Source organism: Brachypodium distachyon, chromosome 1 (genome assembly GCF_000005505.3).
Source record: "Brachypodium distachyon strain Bd21 chromosome 1, Brachypodium_distachyon_v3.0, whole genome shotgun sequence".
NCBI lineage: Eukaryota > Viridiplantae > Streptophyta > Magnoliopsida > Poales > Poaceae > Brachypodium > Brachypodium distachyon.
This window is the reverse complement of record NC_016131.3, coordinates 10,201,778-10,224,215: the sequence shown is the minus strand read 5'-3', so window position 1 is coordinate 10,224,215 and position 22,438 is coordinate 10,201,778. Positions and strand designations below refer to the sequence as shown.

The window sequence follows — 22,438 nt, the reverse complement described above, 5'->3', positions numbered from 1 at the left end:
TTTATTTAAGGGAAAGAGAATTATTTAAGGGAAAGAGAAGAGAGGAGCTCTATAGTAAGATCGAGGAATGTGGTGTCAAAACCAGGCCGGATTAGACAACTGGCCTGAGTGCCTGACGATCCAATTCCAAAGCACAGCCGATAGCCCGAGACACTATTAGAAATTCTCAGCCTGTAAGCTGCCTAGCAGAACTCGGGCACAATTTCGAAAAGAATGAATACCGGGCCTATCTTGTGGTATCAGAGTTATGGGCTTACGGGCCCATATCCACAGCGAAAGCACAACCCTCGGCCGACGCCATTAGATGGGGGGCCACAACCCATCCGAATAAAACCACCGAGGCGAGAGTCCGTCGTCTCCTTCGGCTGCCCCAGTCTCCCCACTCTCCGTTTACTCGCTCCCAAATCGTAAACCCTAGCCTGGCCGTGCGAGAACAGCCCCGGGGTTGATGCCATGGGCGCAAGCAGGAAGCTGCAGGGCGAGATCGACCGCGTCCTCAAGAAGGTCCAGGAGGGCGTTGACGTCTTCGACAGCATCTGGAACAAGGCACGGGTTTCCTTTCCTCTCCCCGCACCCAATTCCGCGTCTGTACGATTTTGCGAGATTTTTCAAAGTTTTCTCCTCTCTCCCTCTGTGGGTTTTCCGCAGGTTTACGACACCGAAAATGCGAACCAAAAGGAGAAGTTCGAGGCGGACCTCAAAAAGGAGATCAAGAAGCTGCAGCGGTACAGAGACCAGATCAAGACGTGGATCCAGTCCAGCGAGATCAAGGACAAGAAGGTGAGCTCTTACCGTCCTGACCACCCTGAGCAATAGTTTTGCTTCTATACATACATGGATGGAAGTGCACATGATGCAATGCGCTGCTTTTTGCTCAGAATTATGTACTGTCAGGCTGTTCTGTTTAGTCAACTGTACGGATACATGTATATATGTTATATCGCACAATGTCGGCGGCAATTGAGCAAATAACCTATTTAGATGGTGATTGGTCATGAACCTTTATTGGAGAATTTTCCTTTAATTTATTTACAGGCTGTTTGGTGCTTAGCTGCATCGGTGACCAATTGCGTATGTGTTATTTTGTCAAGGAAGTAGTATGAGAAGGTTTTCCTTCTGCTGCTTTTGTCGTTAGTAGCCGTGTTGTCGTCTAGTTTCTTTTGTAGTAACTAGAAATGACGTTACATGTTAGTACAATTAATACGAGTGTGCTGGTCCATTCCTGAGCTGGTTTCAGAAGATGCCACTGTACTGCTAAGCTATCTGGGAAGTATGTATGTATGTTTGATTCGTCAACTGTAAGAATTGTTTGCTTTATGTTGTTGTTTCTAATCTAATTTGATCATTTCAAATTTCATACTACTACTACTATATGATGCACGGTTTATTTGAGAACAAAAGGATGTTTTACTGAAGAAGTATGGTAGGGTTCTTGATTTTAGTTGTCCGTTTACAGCACCAGTTGTTTCCTCTATTTCTTGTGGTTTTCTTGCCATTGTGTTTTCTTTATGTGCCACCATTTTTATGGAGACATAGCTTATTGTTCTGGGTTTAATACATTTGTGATATATGTTGACATAGGTTAGTGCCTCTTATGAGCAGGCTCTTATGGATGCCCGCAAGCAGATCGAACGCGAGATGGAACGATTTAAGGTCTGTGAGAAGGAGACTAAAACCAAGGCCTTCTCGAAGGAAGGGTTAGGTCAACAACCAAAAACTGTAAGTACTTGGTCTCTTCTCTTTGTGTTACCGCAGTTTTCTATCTTTTTTACTGTAAGCGATTCAATTTGCTTTTATAGCATTTTGTTCCAACACTGAAGACATTACTTGTATATCTATGCAATGTCTTCTCCTAGTCTTATAATAGATTTCCTTTTCTGGTCTTGTGTAATTCTTTCATTTCTCTGATTGGCATACTTTTCAAATGTTCAAGCTTGTTGGTTTAAACTAAGAATGTCTGAGCTTTTTTGTCGTATGCAGATGACGTGCAACAGTAATATAAGTTCTTTCAGAAAGTAAATGTCATTTCTTTTGTAGCCTTTATTTCACTTCACAAATTAGCAGAAGTAACGAGAGACCAAAAATCAAATTACAAAGGGCAGTTTGGAAATGTATGTTTGTATCTTAAGTGATGTCAAGTTGTCAACTATAAATTTCATTTTCTATTTTTTTTGGTTGAGCTTTACATTTTGACCTGTGCATCTGTTTAGTGGCTCATTTCACAATGGCAGCTTTTTCAGAACGCATAGCCTTGATCCATCCATTTTTCTTCTTCTTCAGTTGTTGTGATTCTCAGCATCATATGTTATTTCACGCAGGATCCCAGAGAGAAGGCTAAAGCTGAAACAAGAGATTGGCTTAACAGTGTGGTATGTTGGAAGCAGCACCTGTATGCTCAGTCTTGTGTGTTTATGCTTTTATGTCTCATGTTGGCTTTTCTGTAAACATGACTAAGCAAAGTAATTGTTAATTGCAACATTTCCATGTTGTATTACTGTTTGCCTGATACCTGTGGTCTAGACTTTGTTCCAAAAGACACGGCTTTGCAGATTTCCTTTCATGATTAGTCTCATCCTCATGACTGTTGATGTCAGACTATTCAGAATTTGTATGACTGAAGACTTTGATCTGATTACTCTGAATGTGTCACATGCATGCGTACTTGAGTCTACTAATGTTATTGGTATTTTGATATTGTCGATCATTACTGTGTTGTTTTTGACACCTTTTGCTGTTATTATTTAAATATTTGTTGTGCATGGGCGCTACATTTCTAATACAGTGTTGGATTGTGTTTGCAGGTTAGTGATTTGGAAAATCAGATCGATAATTTTGAAGCAGAGCTTGAGGGACTTTCATTTAAGAAAGGAAAACAAAGACCTCCTCGATTGGTATAATAAGTTGTATTGCGTTGCAGATTGATCACATTTTATTCTTTTTGGAATTTTTTCTGACAATATCCAGTATCGAGGAAGTAATTATGCATCATCAGGTACATTTAGAGAAATCTATTACGCGACATAAAGCTCACATAAAAAAATTGGAGTCAATCCTGAGACTTTTGGATAACGATGAGTTGAGTCCTGAGCAAGTGAATGATGTTAAAGATTTCCTAGAAGACTATGTTGAACGTAATCAGGTGTGATTGCCTTCCTATTTAGCTGCCATAATAACCATTTTTCAAACAGTGGATTGCTAATTATGATTACCTACAAGTATGGTGTAGATCTTTTGTTTGTTGTGACTATCAATCTCTTTATCTTAATTCAGGAAGATTTTGATGAATTTAGTGATGTCGAGGATCTCTATAGCACATTACCTATGGAGAAGGTTGAAGCACTTGAAGATATGGTTTCACTTGCTCCTTCCAGTCTTATTAAGGTGGACTGTGAGCTGTCTAGTTACCTCTTTATTTCAGTTTGATTTTCTGTGATAGAGTTAATAGAAACATCTGGCAAAAGTACAAATTCTTAATTCTTTATATATGAATACTGCTAGTCTGCTACATCGATGAAGATTATTTCCCCATCATGTGTTTGTTGTAATGTAGCTTTTCATATTATAGTTATGCGGGTTATTATAGATTTTCTGCATTGTTTCCTGTTTGGCAGGGTGTTGCTGCTGTTTCTACTACTGCAGTATTGAGTACAAAGAGTCCAGTAGCAACTTCACCTACTCAGGTACGTGTTTTTTGTTTGCAGATACATGCTATTCATAGTTAGTTGTTAATTACTACCTCCGTCCAACAATAGGGGGCGTATTAGCTTTCCTTTGACCTACGGTTTGGCCATAAATTACTCTAATAATATATTATTATAGGACATAGTTGATATCCATTATATTCCTATTCAACGATATTTTCTTATGGTTATGATTTTGATCACATTAGTCACATATTAATGGAGTAATTTGTGGTCAAAGGCTTAGTCAACCGAAACCTAATATGCCCCCCTATTGTTGGACGGAGGGAGTATCTGTTGGTTTGTCATGCATGGAGAATGACATAATAAATGTATATTGAATACTCATAACACACTGTCTATTATTTGCTAACTGCATTGTTGGCTTAGCATCCTGGCTTCTGCTTTCTTGTCAACCTTCAATTGCTAGTTAATTTATGTGATTATGTTCCTTTGAAGCCAATGCTTGAATTTCTCAATTTCAATGTTCATGATTTTGCTAATATGTTTATTTAATAAAAACGCATGCAAGGTGAATCAAGAAATTATGTCCAGCCAGATATTTTTAATGTATGATCCTGTTTATCACTTGTCAATTTGCTGAAAATACTCTTCCCCCATCTTTGATTCAGGCTACTATATCAACAACCTCACAAAGTACTTCTCAAGATCAAGCAGAGGAAACAGCTTCGCTAGAAAGCAATCCTGAATTGGTGCCACAAACACCACCTCCGAAAGGTGGAAATCTGGGACCTTCAGTGCCAGTTGTGCCCACTGTGATCAGTACCAGCATTGCAGCTGTTTCAGTTCCGGCAGATACCATTAGTTCCCCAGGCCCTGTACGACTTACTGTTCCTCCCACCGTACCTGCAATATTTTCTGCTTCTGCCACTGTTCGAAGTGCTCCAGAGAGCATACCTGCTGTTACTTCAATTCCTGCAAATGCATCAAGTGCCTTGAAGGATGAGGATAGCATGAACTTTCCTCCACGTAGATCATCTCCTGCAATTACCGAAATTGGACTTGGCAGGGGTATTACCCGTGGGTTAACTAGTCAGACATTAGGTGCTGCTCCCATAAGTGTAGTTCCAGTTCCAGTTCCAGGAAATGGTTCGATCAGTGCAGTTCCGGCAATAAATGACTTGTCCAAAAGAAACACATTGAGTACTGATGAGAGAGTCAACAGTGTTGGTCTTTCTCAGCAACTGATTTCACCTCTTGGTAATAAAGTTCAACCACAGCCGGTACCGAGGACTAATGATGCAACTAATTCTGATTCTAACAATCAAAGTGAAAGTGCCATGCTTGGAGGGAGAGTTTTTTCTCCTCCAGTTGTTTCTGGGGTTCAATGGCGGCCTCAAGCTCCTGCTGGTTTTCAAAATCAAAGTGAAACCGTATGTACCTTTTCCCCTGTTTTATTTCTGAATTCCACTGTGTTATCAGAAATGTTGTCATAGATCATATAGTAATGTCTCGGCTATGTCTCAAGTTTAAACTGATTTAAGTCACATGGGGATTTATTTTGAGCTTTTACATTCATGGCCTGAATCGTCAATTGTTGTTTCCTCTTAATCGAATGCCTATCAGTTTGATGCACCCAAATTACTGTGTTTTTCCTCCTTTAGATTTTATTCGTTTTAATCTTTCTTTATCCTTATTTGGCCACAAAATACTTGTATGATTTTAGGAATATCTGACATTACTTATTTGTATTCCAGGGTCAATTTCGTGGAAGACCTGAGCTTGCTGACCAAAGGGAGAAGTACTTACAAAGATTGCAGCAAGTACAACAGCAGCAAGGAAACCTTCTTAATGTTTCTAATATAACGGGGATAAATCAGAAGCAATTCTCGACACAGCAGCCAAATTCCCTTTTACAACAGGTTCTTCCTGCTGTTACTGCATAATAGATAAATAATTCTTGTGATATATTAAGGCCTCCTTTAATAAAGAAATACAACAAATTTTGTAGAGTAGTAGTCCCTCTGTCCCATATTAAGCGACTCAAATTTGTCTAAATATCGACGTATCTATATAACAAAATACGTCTAGATGCATGTAATATTACTGCACTTAATATGGGGCGGAGGGAGTATATTGAATTTTGATTGTCTTGTTTGATTTGGTGCTGTTGTTGCTTAGTCATGTTTTGTTCATTAAGGCATCAATCAACCAGTAAATTTTGTAACAATATTATAGAGGTATCCCTCGATGTGGTCTACCATATTGTAATATTTGAAGTCTAAACTCAATTCTATATACTGATCACTTTCACATTTCTGATTTTTTTTGTTTGTTTGAGCAGTTTAATTCTCAGAATTCCTCCTCCTCCTCCCAAGCAGGCCTTGGGCTAGGGGGTCAGGGACAAGGTATCCTACCTTCTCGTCTCAGCCACAGCCTCTTGAATCCTCAATTCTCGAGCAATTTAATGTACACACATTCATGTCAAGTACATAGAAAGTCCACTAATTTAATGTGCACATTAATAATTTATCATTATGTGCAGATAATGTGCATACAAAAAGTGAAGAGCAACAAGGTATGACTGAAGATATCAGTGTGGAGTCTGCTGCAACTACTGGAGCCAACAAAACCACCAACGAAGATGACACGAAGACTCCATATTCGGTATTGTCCACCTATTCATACATGCCTGCTCATGAAATCACTGAACTTAGCCAATAAGATAGTTGCATACTTGAATTTGGGGACACTGCAACTATCAGTGTTAATAATTTATCACTTGAGTAATTAATTGTGGGATAACTTTCAGTAACTAATTGATACTGCAAGTCTGCAACTATCAGTGTGAATAATTTATAACTTGAGTAATTAAATGTGGAATAACTTTCTGTAACTAATGTCTAATGGAGTAACTTGCAATAATCTATGGCATTCCTTAGCTGGTATTTTTCTGATGGAAGGAACAAATAAAATACTACTCCCTCCGATCCTAAATTGTTGTCGAAATATTACATGTATCTAGACGCTTTTTAAGAATAGATACATCCATATTTGGATAAATTTGAGTCAAGAATTTAGGATCAGAGGGAGTAATTTCCAGCATATTGGGCTATCTCTAATATTGAAAGAAACTGGTGATTTTAATGGCACTCGCTTCCCAGGAAGTTTAAATGTGGTTATAGTCACATTATTTGTCGTCTCGATATTTTTTGTCTGCTCCTACAGTGTGCCAGACAATCCAATTGTGAATAGAATTTTACTGTACGGGCACATTATGTTTCACCTGGACCCACCGTTTCTGTGCCCTTGAGAAGAGAAATCAGACAATATACTCATCGTATGTTTCTTTTGCTTCTTGATTTGTGATTACCATTTTGGATAGTAATTTTAGTGTCTGTTTGGTTTGGCTAGCTAAATTGTTTTGCTTGCCCATGTCTTGGCCAATGTTGCCAAGATAAATGAACTCGAGTGGATAAAAAAGGGGCGTGGGCACCATCAAAACAAGGACTGAAATCTAGGGCATGATTAAAAGCTGTAGGGTAGATCTTGGTCACCACCAAACATACCCAGATACCCTTTAGATTATGTGGATTTGTGTTGCTTGTTTGTGTGCTTACTTTCTTTATTATCTGAACATTGATTTTTCTTGTATGGTTTCACAGAATCCTTCAGCGTCCATAGCAGAAGGTACCCAGCTATCTAGAGACTCTGATTTATCACCCGGGCAGCCTTTGCAACCTGGTATGCCATCATCTGGTGTCGGTGTTATTGGCCGGAGGAGTGTATCCGATTTTGGTGCAATTGGAGATAATCTCAGTGGAACTTCTGCGGCATCTGGTCATGATCAGCTTTATAATTTGCAAATGCTCGAAGCTGCATACCACAGGCTTCCACAACCAAAGGACTCTGAACGTGCGAAAAATTATATTCCGGTATGAGGCACTGCATGCATTTGTGTAGCACTAAATGTTCTAATGTACGGAGTACTTCATGTGTTCCCTTTTATAAGACGTTTTGGCAATTCAATTTGGCTTGCCAAAATGTCTTGTAAATGGGAATAGAGGGAGTACGTTGTAACCTTCTTATCTCATTTGCAGCGGCATCCTTCAGTGACCCCTGCCAGTTATCCACAAATTCAGGCACCAATTGTTACAAATCCAGCCTTTTGGGAAAGAATTGGTAGCGATGCATTAGCCACAGATATGTTATTCTTTGCCTTTTATTATCAACAGGTGTGGCTTCACTTCTCTTTTCGAATTCCAACTGTCCATTCATTTTTCTGGCACTGCCATCCAACTTTTAATGAATTGTAAACTGTTTGGTCTTTGCTCCTGACATTCTTTTTTTCTTTTTTCTTTTACTTTGGTAGAACTCGTACCAGCAGTACTTGGCCGCTAGAGAACTAAAGAAGCAGTCATGGAGATTTCACAGGAAGTACAATACTTGGTTCCAACGGCATGTGGAGCCACAAGTTACAACAGATGATTATGAGCGGGGATCCTATGTCTACTTTGATTTCCATCTCTCGGATGATGGCAATGGATGGTATTTTCAAATGAATCGTCTATTTTCATGTGGGTTAGCGAATAGTACCGCTAAAGGTGAGTTTGGCTAACAATCTATACTGCTTGCAGGTGCCAAAGAATCAAGAACGACTTCACATTTGAATACAACTTCCTTGAGGATGAACTGTCAGTACAACCAAACTAGGGTGTCATGGCACAGTAGAGGGCTAATCAAAGCGTTTTGATCAATCCAACTATTGTAATTTTCAGAATTGGACTGTTGGGATCTAGAAGTCGTCTTACAAATACCCCTGTTGTAAGTTGTAACCTTGTGGGTGAATTTATAGCTGCTCTGTGCATTCCTGAATTTAGATCCAGTTCTCCTAGAAACTAGGGACTAGTCATGTTCACAAAATATGATAGCTTTCAATAAAGGACTTAATGTAACATGTGGCGCGCAAGGCCATCTGAGGATGTAATCCTCCAAGCCTGCAGTCTTTTCGGCCTGCACGAAGGTGGGTAGAGAGATGTAAATGTGCACCTGTGTGCACTTTTACATGCTAATTTGCATCAAGTACATTTTGGCGGCGTAAATTGATGGAAACTCAGAAATTAACAGATGCATCGAATCGACATTTTGACGCGCACCTATGTCCTGACACATGTATTCAAGCTTTTAAAACGTGCACTACCGATAACTTCTGTGAAGGTGCACGTGTCTGTGAAGGTGCACGTTTACAGATTGGATGACGGAGAAGCACTAGAGTCATAGAGGGTGGGGACGGAGGTGGATGGGAGTGTTTTAGGAAGGGAGCGCCGCATTTTTTATACTCATTCCATCCAGAAATAAGTAACTTGAATTTGTATAAGAATCTATATAAATCCAAGTTATTTATTTCTGGATGGAGGGAGTATTTAGAGGGGGAATAATTTGCCTTTCATACACCCTCCAGTCCTTCAAACCTAGTACAAATTATGGTCTGAAAGAAATATCGAAAGAACTGGTGCTATGTAGGCAACTTTTATCACCCTCAGAGCACTTGGTATCAAGTGACTTGGTAGTTATGTCAATCAGATTTCACATGAAATAAATGTAAGATTGCATGATTAAGGGTATTGTGTCATTAAAAAACTGCATTTATCTTGTTTGTACAGTACGATTTTTGCATGTCGAATTTGCACACATTTCAACGTATGCTCTTGCATTTACATGTGCTATTGGTGTCCCTAAATTTTGAACTTCAACTTGACAATCAGTTGGATAATTACTCCCTCTTTTTCGCAAAGGTTGGCGTATTTTGTTTCATTAAGACAACCTTTGACCAAAGATTACTAAAATTAATATATTGTTTTTAATACATGAAATCTATATCAATATATTCGTCTTCAAAAGTTCTTGCCAATAATTACGCTTTCATATCATATAAATAACATCTCAGTAGAGTTATCATTGGTCAAAACTTGTCTTAGCGAAACCAAATACGCCAACATTTATGAAAAGGAGGGAGTAATATATTAGTTTACTCACCATGAAAATTATAACATTATAAACTTCTTTTGAATGCAAAATTCAGTGGTATAGTTTCTGTGACACATAACCATATTTTGTTGGTTAAATTGATGATCAAAATTATTTTAAAAATACATGCGAGTCTAATAATTTGGAAAGGAGGGGGTATTTTCCGAAGCACAGGAAAACAGCACCCTCAAAGACACATGTTTAAAGTCACCACTGCTCCAAACATTTCTACTTCGTTCCCTTTTTATATACTCCCTCCGTCCAACAAAGGATGTCTCAAGTTTTTCAAAATATGAATGTATCTAGACATGACTTAGTGTATGGATGCATTCAAATTTAGTGAAAATTGAGACATCCTTTGTTGGACGGAGGAAGTAATACTTACTCCATTAATTTGAGTTCATTTGAAGTTCCACCTCTCTGCCCACTAAACAAGGACAAAACTGCGAATCCACAATGATGTTTCTTTTGAGATGAATATATTTACAACTTCAAAGGAGTGATTTCTACTGCCATTTTTGTATGACCCCAGTAACTCTGTCCATGTTTAGGTACTCATTTCAGTACAAAGGGTTTATACATGAAATACAATCAAAATCACACTTCACCCAATTTGGTACACATATGCAGTTATGCATGTCGCTCCAGCACTGAATATTGATCTGGCTCATGCACAGCCTAATTTTTGCGTCCATGAGACATGTGGACTGAGCTTGAAAAAATTCAAGACAGCCCCTTACTGACTGATATTTGACTACACATCTATGCAAAGCCAGGGGCTAGCAAGGTTCTGTCGACTAGAAATTGTCACTGAAGATGATGCAATTCTTTTCTAGGACACAAAACCTGATGAAATCCTGTCTACATTGGCCCGAGCTACAGGGATGTAACCATCAATTAGCGAGCTGCGGGTTCGCCCGTAGAAAATGTACACGAGAACACCTATCAACAGCCATATGCCGACTCTTATCCAAGCGTCTCCACTGAAGAACAGAATGGAAATAAATGTTCAGGATGATAACAGGAAAAAAAAGAAGAGCAAAATAAGCATCTAATAATGTGCATAAAATGGATTATTTGGATAGGACACTAACCCGAGGTTTATCATCAAATAGGTATTTATGAGGATACATATAACTGGTAGAAATGGAACAAAGGGGCATGTGAATCCTGCAGTAAAGACAGAAGGATGGCATTATTCAGCCTAATAAACTGGCAATCCTCTTCAACCAAAAGAATAAAAACAGCAGATATAAAAACATAGGCAGTTAAATGTACCCCCAGAATGACCAAAAGAGTGCCTGCCATCATCTTGGTCGATCCAGGAGAGTACACCAAGACCAGCTGCAAGGAGCACACCACCAATGCTGCAGCCAATGCATACCGGGAGGCTGACAATAGGAAACAAGAATATATTTGTTAGAGAAATGAGTATATCTCTTTCACACAACTTTATGCATACTTACAAAGGCAGCCATGTGGCTGAAGCTGAAGACGTGAGGACCAGGACTCCTAGACAGGCAGATCCTATGCTGGAAGCAGCTATCTTTCGACGCTTCATCTCGTCCATCTTGCCTAATATATTGTAAGATAATTCTTTCTGGTTAGCTGATGTAGAAGAACATTTGTGCGGAAAATGGCACAACTAGTTTAACTCCCAAAGCAACTGTGCACACACTACCTTTATATTGTTTCTTGTCGAGAAGAGGGTCCTTCATTGGTTCTACCACAATCAAATCCTTTATTTGAGGTGTGTTGCAGATATCATCTCCAAGTGGATCCCTACCCTTTTCCTCATCATATTCTTGGCTCAAATGGGATGGTTCTTGCAGAGATGACGGCAGAGGGAGAGGGGCCTCATCCGGAGGAACATATCTGAGTATCAAGATTGATAAAGCAACTACGGTGAATGCAAGGAGCGTGCCTACACTGACCTGCAACAGACAAGTATTTAATTCTCGCTTCATGTTAACTCTACGCAGCTGCAGAGTGGGACTCTTATGTTCTTGTATCTAGAAGGCCATCAAAGTATGCAAATGATAACGGCCTGATATTTACTTACCATTCCTGCCAACTGGGAAACGTCCATGAAAAAAGCCAGAGCAGCAGCACATATGCCAGCCACAATTGTGCCCTTGACAGGTACTTGTGTTTGCTTGTTAACATCAGAGAAGAAAGATGGCAACAGTCCATCTCGTGCCATGGCCATCAGTATTCTAGGCTGTGAGAAATAAAAACTCAAGTAGTTTAGCAACTATTTTGAAGTTTTCATCTTTGGCTAGTTTCACTTGTGCACCGTGGAATAGTTAGCTACCATTACTGACAATTCTATATGGACCAAATGTTACAAAGTAAACTGTTTAATCCAAGAGGGTAAAGGCTAAACCAATATTTAAGAGATGTTGGGGTTATCAGGAGGTTGAGTCGCACGTCAAGTGATGTTTTCGTATACCTGTGGAAGAAGTGAGCCCATCAAGGTTGAACACAGCGCAAGAACAGCACCACTTGTCACAACATACCTAAAAAACAATTGATAATTCAGTCAGAAGCCATTATTATAGCTAAAGGGATAAACAAAACAAGAGTTGAATCCTTACATTGCCCACTGCATTCCATGTTTTGCAAAGGCAGATGAAATAGGTGTATCTGGGTCCATAGCGAAATATGGTACAATCCCAACAATAACAACAGAAACCATCATGTACAACAAACAGCAAATAGACAATGCTGCTCCTATTCCCAGTGGTAGATCTCGTTGTGGATTTTTTACCTGTAAGGTTAAGAAGAATCAATAACTGTAAAGGAAGTGGACAAAGTTACTGATTAGGACATACCTCCTCCGCAGTACTAGCTACTGTATCGAAGCCTATGTATGCAAAGAAAACAGTTGCTGATCCAGTAAGCATTCCATTTACTCCGTATGGAAAATACCTGAAAAAAATTTGATGTGTAAGTGCACTACAAGTCAATCTGCAGTATGTAAAGTACCAAATGTTTTTAAGATACGTTACCCATCAGTAACCTTGTAGCCATCCCATCCTATCTGGAAGCCAATATAACAACCAGCTATAATCACAAATAGCATCACACAAGCATTCAGAAATGTTACAATTCCTTGTACAAATGAGCTCTGCAAGAAATTCAAATAGAAAATCATTAGTGGTCCTACATTTGGAGGAAATGCGTAAGAACTTATGACTGAACACAGTGCCGACCTCTTTTATCCCCAGGCACAACAAACCAGTGACAGCAAAAACAAGAGCGGCAGCACAGGGATCAACAATCACATCAAACCATGGAAGTTGATGGCGTGCTAGAATCCATGGCAGGCTATCTGGTCCCCCGAAAAACAAGGCCTGAACAGAGAAATCATATCATGACATCAGCATCCCGCAATACAGGAGAATGATCGTTGAAGCATTTTGATCAAAATTCCACAGAGCAAGCTCTAAGCAAGAGAGATCAGACTTACTAAATTGGGGGATATCCCTCGGGCAACAGCAGATCCACCAATAGTATATTCCAGCACTAAAGACCAGCCAATCAACCAGGCAACACTAGATAAATACAATGTACAAACCTTGTTAGATCATTCTTTCCATGTTTGTAACATCTTAAGTGTAACGCAATAACAAAATTCACCTACTATAGAGTATCAAACAGATCTATATTGCAAATGCATTATATGTCACGGGGTCAGTATTACCCTTCACCAATGCAGATGTATGAATAATGATAGGCGCTTCCAGCAGAGGGGCAACGGCTAGCAAGTTCGGCATAACAGAATGCTGAAAGTGCAGCAGCTATTCCAGCTATAAGAAATGAAACTGCCAATGCTGGACCAGTGTGCTCCCTGGCAACTGTTCCCACGAGAACATATACTCCAGCTCCTATTGTCGAACCAACCCCTGGAAGATAATGCAAGGGTTCATTAATCCATATAAGCACTCCATGAAGTGGACTAGATAAACTATAATGACTGTAGAATCTAAATCATCAGGCTCTGTCTGGCTATGGCAATGCGGTGGATTATGATAATCCCATTGTCTTACCAGTTTTTGCCGTTTAACCTTTGTTTAACTTCTTATTTTTATGGTAGCAGATTATAAAGTAAGTCCATCACAAGTCACATACAGTTCAGCAACTACAAAATGAGCTTTAAGCAGGGCCTGACGAGCATACAAGTAGATTTTTTTTTAAGAAAGAGCGCACAAGCAGATAGTACACTACAACTAGGTGGAACTGTGGAAGTATGATCATTCATCTTGGATCATCTTATGATTTAAACTAACATGCTGCACAGGATCATGATAATACCAAAGTTGCAGGATCATGATAACATCCTTTGAGTGGCCAACTAACAACAACTTTTTTATTGACTAGTAAAATAGAAGCAAACTAACTGCCAAAAATAGAATATTCCCCACAACACAAGTCCAACTGATACTCGTCTGAACGTCTGTCACAAACAAATATAAGCATCAAAAAATAATGTAAAGGCTGATCTGTTCGTTCTATTTATTTATTTTGCAGAAGAAAAAAAATAGAGTACCGAAGTACCATGGAAAAATTGTTCCTTTCAATTGTATTTCAGAACGAAGAACAAACCCAAATTCGCCACTTGAATTCTCAAGCTTTTAAAAAGTCTATCCCAAAGTAAACCTTTTATAAATTGTAAATAAGCACACTAAACAAAAAAAATAATCTATTCCACCACAAAAACTCGCAACCCCACATTGTGACTAAAATTTCGCAGTACCACAAAGGACTCTCCACCCTCAATTACAGAAATAAGGAAGCTGGAATTCACAGGACGGCCAACATGGAGAAAGAGAGAGAGAGAGAAGTCGGCGCACCGATCGCGACCAACTCCAGGATGTTGAGCTCCTTGGCGAGCACTGGTTGGCCCTCGGCGCGGACCCGATCGGAGTCCACAGGTTTCCGCCGCATCAGGTTCCGGAACCTTCTCCTGGCGGTGGCGGCGGCGGCGCCGCCAATCTCGCCGCCGCCACGCCCGCCCTCCAATGCCATCAGGACTACCGAGAACCAAGTAACCCGGCTAGCGGGGTTCGATCACAGAGCGGATAAGGGCATCAGATTATGCGGAGATTGGACGGCAAGGGGGTAGATAGCGATGGAAGTAGTCAAGTAGAGATGGAGAGAGAGCACGACAGCTTCGCGTGGCGGCGTGGGTTCTTCTTTCTCTCTCTTTTGGAAAGAGTTCTTATAGTGATCCACGTGGAGGTTTTACTTGTACCATTGTGATTGGGAGAGTCAAAATTGAGATTCAGTTGCCTTATTCAACTGGCCACCGAGATTCTTGGTTTATCAACATAAATGCCTATTGTGGAATACAGAATAAACTAGCAGTTGTGACTGCGCGTTGGTACGGGTCAATAAAATCACAAACTATTTATTTTTATTTTCTGTGTAGGCAACTCATGTTGCCGTCGAGGTCGGCACGCGGGTGTGGTGGCGTTGGTTGTAAAACGGAGTAGGAAAAATTATGGAAAAGAACTGAAAGAAAAGAAAATAACGACAGTAGCATATTGGTTGTAATTTTAACAAAGTTAACCTACGACGGCGACCGTACCGTCACCACCAAATCTAATTTAATATATTGGTATAGATAAGAAATCATACCCCCCTCCATCCCAAAATAAGCATTCAAATTTATTTAAATATGAACGCATCTATGTACTAAAATACATACACATACATGTAATATTTCGGCATAGAACAGATCCATAGCATGCTCTTTGAGCAACTCATGCTTTCTTACGTGAACACTGGCTTCTCCTCCACTCGAATTCGAAATACAGTATATTGAAAGGAAGGAGTTGTGCACACACATAATTTGAAAAAAAAAAGAGTTGTATGTACAATCCACATTTCGCTTATACTTTCAATTCGCTGATCATATTTTCATTAAGAAAAATTCAAACACAGTCCGTACATATTATCTCGCCTACATAATTCACATATGAGTTGTATATAATGGAATACTCTTTAGAATAATCTATTTCCAAGCCGATGTTTGCATCATGATATACTGTAGGTACTCCATCCTAAATTCGTGCCAATTAAGACTTAACGGATGGAGTATTAATAAACAAAATAAAAGAGGACCCAACAGTACTCGGAGTGTGAGGACAAATATAGGGTCGTATCCTTACCCATGCATCGAGATCCTCGGGCCGGGGTTTGGCTCTAGGCGCATCACCGACACCGATGCGAATGTCTAATGTTTTATTCATATATAAAACAACAAACACGCACAGACCACACGGGCCCACACATTGTCACATGTAAACACCCGAAATTTTTCCTCCGGAATCACTTTGTTCGCCCACAGAACTGAAACGGGGATTTTGTCGTCAGCAGCAGGAGGAAGAAGCAAACGGCAAGGAGTCCATCCCACCCTGGCCTCGCATGGGCATAGTGCGTGTCTCTCGATCTCCCGTGCGGATCCAACAATTGGTCGGGCGTTCCATGTTGACGGAGCAATCGTGTCCATCCCGTCGGTGGTCCTCGCTTGATCCAGATTCCGCATAGCGGAGAACGCAGTTTGCCAACTAGGCCTTGTACATGCCATGCGCATCGCCTTGTTTGTATCAGCGTCCCGACCGCCCCCATTTGTCGAACGGACACGCAGGGATTTTATAGAATTTCACAGGACAAATTTCGATCAGCTTTCAAGATTGTCGCACATTTGGTTGGTTGATTGATTGATGGCATATGGACAAATCCTGTAATGCTGGCATAGTTACATCACGTGCAGAAAGCCTAGTGTAATATCCTGCCAAACCAAAAGAGATAATAACACAAAAGAGATATCAGGAAGATCACTTCAGGTTGTTTCAAGCACCAGATTAACCTAGCATACTACTCCGTACATCTCCAAACCTCCTAAACTTTCATCTCCTTGATGAATGCCGGCCTTATCTCATACCGGTACAAGTCAACACGTTCATCCAACAGCCATACAAGCTTTAACTTCTTACTCTTGCACATCTGAGAACGGGAGCAACGAGAAATGTTAAAACGAGACAATGTGACCAACTTCCAACAGGACTGTTTCTAATCGACTGAATTAGACTGTATTTACATCTGTTCTCCTCTGATACACGAGCCAACAACTAACAATCCATGGATGACTGGGCCGGTGCCAGATAAATCTAACATTAGTTGAACTGAGATGGTTAACCAACTAGAGTCTACGGTCACCAACCAAAATGAACTGTGGCAATGATAGCGGAAATGATAAACTTCCACCCCTTACCGCTAACAAGTCCAATCACCACTTCCTACTTATAAACATCGTGAACGATCGCAGCATGTTGAGCTCTCTATAGTTTGGTCACTGCAAACAACCTACTCAACAGGCTAGTAGCTTTATCAACTTCCTCGGTTTCTTCGGAGGAGTTTGAGGAGCTCTCAATCGTGTCATCCTCTGAGGCATCGTCTCGCTCAACCCGCATGCGATGAGCATTGTCAGCAGCCCATTGCGCAAACTCTGGGGTAGCTGTGTGTTCCATCAGTGCATTTCTGGTCGATTCCTCGCTGAACTCTTCCCACTCTCTCTTCGAGTATTTCCGTGGTTCGATATTGTGGAAGGTGGAGTAGTGGTCCTCATCTCGATTGGGCAGAACCCTCTTTGTAACTGTTGAGGGGACCAGCCCTGCAAAAAGAACAGGTAGCTAGAAGTCAAATACTTCAATGTGTCAAACTTGATGGTCTGAAGTCAATCATGCCTATAACAGCATCATTAGTTCGTAGTCCCAAAACAACAGAGAGCAACACAAAAATATGTGGAGGTCTTTATGATAGTTTGCTATAAGGGGTACAGCAAATTGGACTTCCAGTTAATACAGACAATAGTACTAGTTATACTAGATGATGCCCCGCACTTTGTTGCGGAAATTTGTAGTTCACATAAAGAGTATTCAAAATTTGAAAACATATACTCCCTCTGTCCAACAAAAGATGTCTCAAGTTTGTCAAAATTTGGATGTATCTAGAGATGACTTAGTGTTTAGATGCATTCAAATTTGGTTAAAGTTGAGACATCCTTTGTTGGACGGAGGGAGTAATAAAATTGTATATTTTTCACTTAGTGGGATAGCTTGATGGAAACAACATGCATGCATGAGTAAAAGTATGAGTTTTCCGCCTAATAGGTGTGAACAAATTAATTATGTGATGATGTGGCATGCTTGCATGTTTAGAGAAATCAAGTAGTGGGTTGCTTCTACTTAGATATAGAAGATTACCTCCATTGGCTAAATTGTTCCAACCATACTGTGTGGCTGGACTGTTTGATGGGCCTCTTCCAATATTCATCCTAGACGATGGACTTAAGAATTGAACCTGTCGAGTGCTGGGTGACACTTGAGTAAACTTTGGCTGAGAAGAAACCTTCAATTGCTTCTGCTTCCTGCGGCAGAATCAACATATTCAGGGTTTTAAATAGCAACAGTACATTCACAAATATCAACAAAAAATAACTGAAGGTACTCACGGTGCCATTGGTTCTTGAACTTTGTTGGCTGTCAAAACAGAGCAAACCGACCAGCTTGTAGTCAGAGCAACCAATGCTAGAATAGGATCGAGTGTGCTCTACAAGATAATGGCAGATAAAGATTTCAAAACACTGAACAAAACTATAGAACTGATGTTAGCCAGTAACCAAGATTCAGAGTGTACACAGATGCCTGAGAAGAATACTTAGTGCATGAAAAGAGCCCCACCTGCATAACAAAAAATATTGCAACAACACGCATGGCCCACTTCACAAACTGGGCTATCCCGGCATCAACACTGCCATCTTTTGAAAGGATAAATCTCCTCACCATCCAATAGCCAAAACCAGCTCCAGTCAAGACAACTGCTACCAGCAGGAAGATTGATACCTGTAATTAATTATTAACTTTTGTTATGTGAAGAGCTTAGAGGTTAGATCAGTGGCACTACTATCTTTGATTTTGATTTCTGACCTTTGACTTGTGATAGTAATATGATTCTATGAATAGCCAAAAAAGGCATGAGCTTGAACAACTATTCAAAATGATAGCACAGCACATTGATATGCACTAATTTTTCATAACTATACAAATTTACCCTTCTTTTGAAATGGTAAATAAGTATTATTATTTATTACTAGATGAGAAAAGATGACGTGCTTCATTTCTCACAAGAATAAGGGAAATGTTAGATAATTCAGCAAAATTGCTAGCAAACATATCATATCATGCCAAATGAGGTACACAAATTGGACCAAAGCAAATTAGGTCAGCACCAGCACCATCACAAATATGCATAATTAGGAAAAATAACATCCATCGCGAATTCCGATGTCTTCCTCACACTCAATGGTACTCCCTCTGATCCTAAATTCTTGACTCAAATTTGCCCAAATATGGATGTATCTATTCTTAAAAAACGTCTAGATACATGTAATATTTCGACAACAATTTAGGATCGGAGGGAGTACTTTTCTAATTCATGCATGTTTGCAGTAGTGCATTGGTACAAAGAAAATTAATTCTCCGATCAACTACTATATAGCTGATGCATGGAGGAATTACTTACAGGGTTGTGCATCTCCTCACTCCAGCCAAAGTTTTCAAGAATAGAAGCAACCAATGTGGAGAAGTAGTGTACAGCATAGGAGCCAACACCTAACTAAATATCAGAAAGGAATGAACAAGTATCAAGAATCAGAGAGGATTATTCAAAGAGGGATATTTACAGTGCAATAAAATGTTACAGCAAAATGCTGAGGGTAGCGAAACTTACTGCAGATCCATAAATTGTAAGGTACAATAAACTTTTCCTGCCCATTGGTAGCAATTTCATCCCCTATAACAAGAACTAGGTCAGACCATCAATATTAAAGAACATAGTCTTCCATCAGCAAATAAACAGAAACCAGGTTGAAAATGTTTGTTCTTTATCAGAAATTGTAAATGAGTGTCACACTGATAAATAGGTATTCCCTCCGTTCCAAAATGTAGGGCGTATAACTTTTATTGACTAACTGTCTAAAGTTTCACCAATCTTATTGCAAAAAATAATTGTACTAGAGAACTTAGAATACTACCTTGGCAAGTCTGTCAAGGAGCTGCTTTGAAAACAACATACCACTATGTCGAATAACTGTAGGAATCAAGTTTAACTGTTTAAGCACAAAAGATCTACTGGCTTAACTGCTTAAAGAAGTGAACGGAAGTGTCATAGGCTAAATGGAACAAATGTCAGCATCAGCATTCAGGAGATGGCGAGATGCGCTAGGATCCTCGAGGAATAATGATGCCAAACTTTAGATTTGATTCATGGTACACTCTACTTGAAACTAGCATTGGAATTTGGAACAACAAAGCATGTGCATTGCATACCCACCACTTACATGTACCTAAAATTTTGGAACGCCAAACATTTAGAAAGAAAGTTGTTTAAGAAAGCATACACAAATAGGTTGTCTTAACATAACTATTTCATTTCACTTCTTTAAGAAAGCATACAAAAATAGGTTGTCTTAACATATGAAAGTAATATGAAAGTATTTCATTAAACTATACCTGGAACAGAACAATCAGTACAACGAGTAGGATTCCAAGAGCCATAGAGCTGCTATAGTAAAAAGGTGCCCATTTACTAACAATGGGTGACAGGAATAACAGAACAAATCCAATACCAAGGCAAGCTAAACGCCATTTCTGAAAGTCTGCATTGATAGACAGAACATGAACAAATCATTTGAGAGAAAATAACAGATATAGATGCGATAAATATATGTTACTGGAGATGAAATCATTCAGAAAAAATTCCAACCTTCCTGAATGGAAAGATTAAACGCAGTAGATTTCTTATCAGCCAGTTTCACGTCAACATATTTGATACCATATGGAGATTTCACAGCATTCCACATGCCATCTTGCAAAACTTGCCATTCACCGATCTCACATTGGCACAAGCCCATCGAAACATTCCTGCAAATGCAAATTGATTCGATTTTCTTCATAGCAAAGACACATATTACTCTTTAGATAATGTATGACTTACCCATGAAAGCAAATCTCAATTTTCCGATGGAACTTTTCCCGCATTGAAAGAGAAACATTCATGGTAACACGTACTTGATTTGCATAGCTTTGAAGACGCAACCTTGGTACTCCAGATATGCGGACTCGCTCACAAAATTGTCCACCCAAGGACGTGGGAGCAAAAGTCACCTCTGGATTTTCCAAATTAACATCTGCAGTAATAATCAATTAGGACAACAGTGTCACACAGAAGACTATAAAACACAACAGGTAAATGTGTTAAATATAACAAGAGTATCTAGAAACGCTCACAAAATGTGTTAAATATAAAAAGGTTTAGGTGTTAATCTAGGGGGAAGATTTAAAAGGGCAGCAGGTGCATGAGCACGTAAAGCTTAGCATACAGAAATAACCATTGTTGATTCATCCATGCTTGAGAACTAGTCAACCCAAGGGCAGCATGATTCATTGGAGATATAAGATATTTCAACAAGAATGAAATCATTCATGCTTGAGAACTAGCGAACCCAAGGGCAGGGGGGACACTGTAAGCTACAACGGCATTGGAGATATTGTGACAAGAACAAAATCGTCATTAGATTCCCCACAATTGACCCCAGAGCACAAGCACAAGTTCTGAAGGCATGTTACTGAACTTCTTTGCCAAAAAAAGGGCGCAGCCCTCCACTGATGTTGCGGAAAAACCACTCCAAAACCCTATTCGAAAACTAAGCTAACCAAAAACCAAGTCCTGAGAAGATTCGGCCTTGACGATACATCCTAAAGTCCGGACCAACGCAAAAATAAAACCTAAACCCTAGAGGGAGGCTATAAGCCTATAATCCCCGTGCACACACAACACGAACTCTAATCCGAGCACATAGAACAGTCTTCGAACAAGTTCCGGGGCACACGTACCTTTGAGGGGCCGTGCAGCGGTGGAGGCCTCGTAGGTGGCGGCGTCATCGCCGGAGGAGAGGATGAGGAGGGTGGCTAGGGAGGCGACGAGGAGTAGCGGTGGGAACCCGCGCCGGGACAGCGATTGGGAGTAGGCGGTGGAGGTGGGGCGCGCGGCTTCCTCTGACGAGGACCAGGTGGTGGTGGCCGACGCCGACGAGGTACCTGCGGCGGCGCGGGCCATCTCCCGAGGCGGCGCTTTGGAGGTGCAGTGCAGGCGTGCAGCTCTCTTTCAGCCTTCAGGTTTAAGGAACCCCTTGCATGTGTCGGGGAAAGCGTGTTGTATATTGAAAAGAGACTTGTTTTCTTTATCTGCGGAGTTTATACGCACAGTTCAGCAGCCAAGGAGCAATAAATAAGGAATTCTAGTTTGACCGTTGCAAATAGACAGATATTATAACCGTTGAAGTTGAACTTCAAACATGCACACGGCTCCTAAATTACAAACAGCAAGAATGCCACTCAAATCAAATGCTCACTCCGTCCCATATTAAGTGATTTTCTATTAATGTATCTAGACGCTTTTTAATATAGATACATTCATATTTTTTGACAAATTTAAGTCACTTGATATGGTATGAAGGGAGTACATTTCACAAAATTGCTGAGCACTTCAAACTCAACAAGAGTCCGAGACCATGGAAATGCAAATATTGTTCTGTCAGTTTCTCAGCCCAACCATTTGAAATTGCAGATCACTATTCCTGAAAATGCTGAATATGAGATGTGGAAAAAATAGTGCGAGTTTGAGTTTTTCAAATTAATGCG

General features: G+C 40.1%; 3 protein-coding genes across 5 annotated transcripts; 1 reads left to right on the top strand and 2 right to left on the bottom strand.

Annotated features, from left to right (window-relative positions):
• Positions 1 to 341: 341 nt before the first annotated feature.
• LOC100823027 (general negative regulator of transcription subunit 3) lies at positions 342 to 8,598 on the top strand. 2 transcript variants are annotated; one of them, XM_010233640.3, is made up of 16 exons: positions 342 to 546; positions 649 to 780; positions 1,582 to 1,719; positions 2,319 to 2,369; positions 2,802 to 2,891; positions 2,993 to 3,139; positions 3,271 to 3,381; positions 3,612 to 3,680; positions 4,313 to 5,074; positions 5,399 to 5,563; positions 5,986 to 6,049; positions 6,187 to 6,308; positions 7,307 to 7,576; positions 7,742 to 7,876; positions 8,014 to 8,189; positions 8,279 to 8,598. In XM_010233640.3, the coding sequence occupies exons 1-16, from the start codon at positions 454 to 456 to the stop codon at positions 8,352 to 8,354; spliced, it is 2,601 nt and encodes an 866-aa protein (XP_010231942.1). In that variant the 5' UTR covers positions 342 to 453; the 3' UTR covers positions 8,355 to 8,598. The 2 variants fall into 2 exon arrangements, with proteins under 2 accessions (XP_010231942.1, XP_003561690.1); XM_003561642.4 differs by having other exon boundaries at positions 343 to 546; positions 1,603 to 1,719.
• Positions 8,599 to 10,115: 1,517 nt separating this feature from the next.
• Positions 10,116 to 14,864, bottom strand: LOC100846653 (cationic amino acid transporter 3, mitochondrial). The gene is made up of 14 exons (XM_003559580.4): positions 14,525 to 14,864; positions 13,375 to 13,576; positions 13,141 to 13,225; positions 12,884 to 13,024; positions 12,680 to 12,798; positions 12,503 to 12,599; positions 12,266 to 12,438; positions 12,121 to 12,187; positions 11,731 to 11,889; positions 11,350 to 11,602; positions 11,135 to 11,243; positions 10,947 to 11,059; positions 10,763 to 10,838; positions 10,116 to 10,651 (listed from the first exon to the last, which is right to left on the bottom strand). The coding sequence occupies exons 1-14, from the start codon at positions 14,697 to 14,699 to the stop codon at positions 10,501 to 10,503; spliced, it is 1,920 nt and encodes a 639-aa protein (XP_003559628.2). The 5' UTR covers positions 14,700 to 14,864; the 3' UTR covers positions 10,116 to 10,500.
• A 1,843-nt stretch (positions 14,865 to 16,707) lies between these two features.
• On the bottom strand, positions 16,708 to 21,946 carry LOC100845761. 2 transcript variants are annotated; one of them, XM_003561634.4, is made up of 10 exons: positions 21,632 to 21,946; positions 20,733 to 20,925; positions 20,502 to 20,659; positions 20,249 to 20,394; positions 19,467 to 19,529; positions 19,260 to 19,352; positions 18,419 to 18,580; positions 18,190 to 18,287; positions 17,942 to 18,105; positions 16,708 to 17,349 (listed from the first exon to the last, which is right to left on the bottom strand). In XM_003561634.4, exons 1-10 carry the CDS (start codon positions 21,852 to 21,854, stop codon positions 17,018 to 17,020), a joined length of 1,632 nt encoding a protein of 543 aa, XP_003561682.1. In that variant the 5' UTR covers positions 21,855 to 21,946; the 3' UTR covers positions 16,708 to 17,017. The 2 variants fall into 2 exon arrangements, with proteins under 2 accessions (XP_003561682.1, XP_014752891.1); XM_014897405.2 differs by having other exon boundaries at positions 20,502 to 20,685; positions 20,807 to 20,925.
• Positions 21,947 to 22,438: the final 492 nt, after the last annotated feature.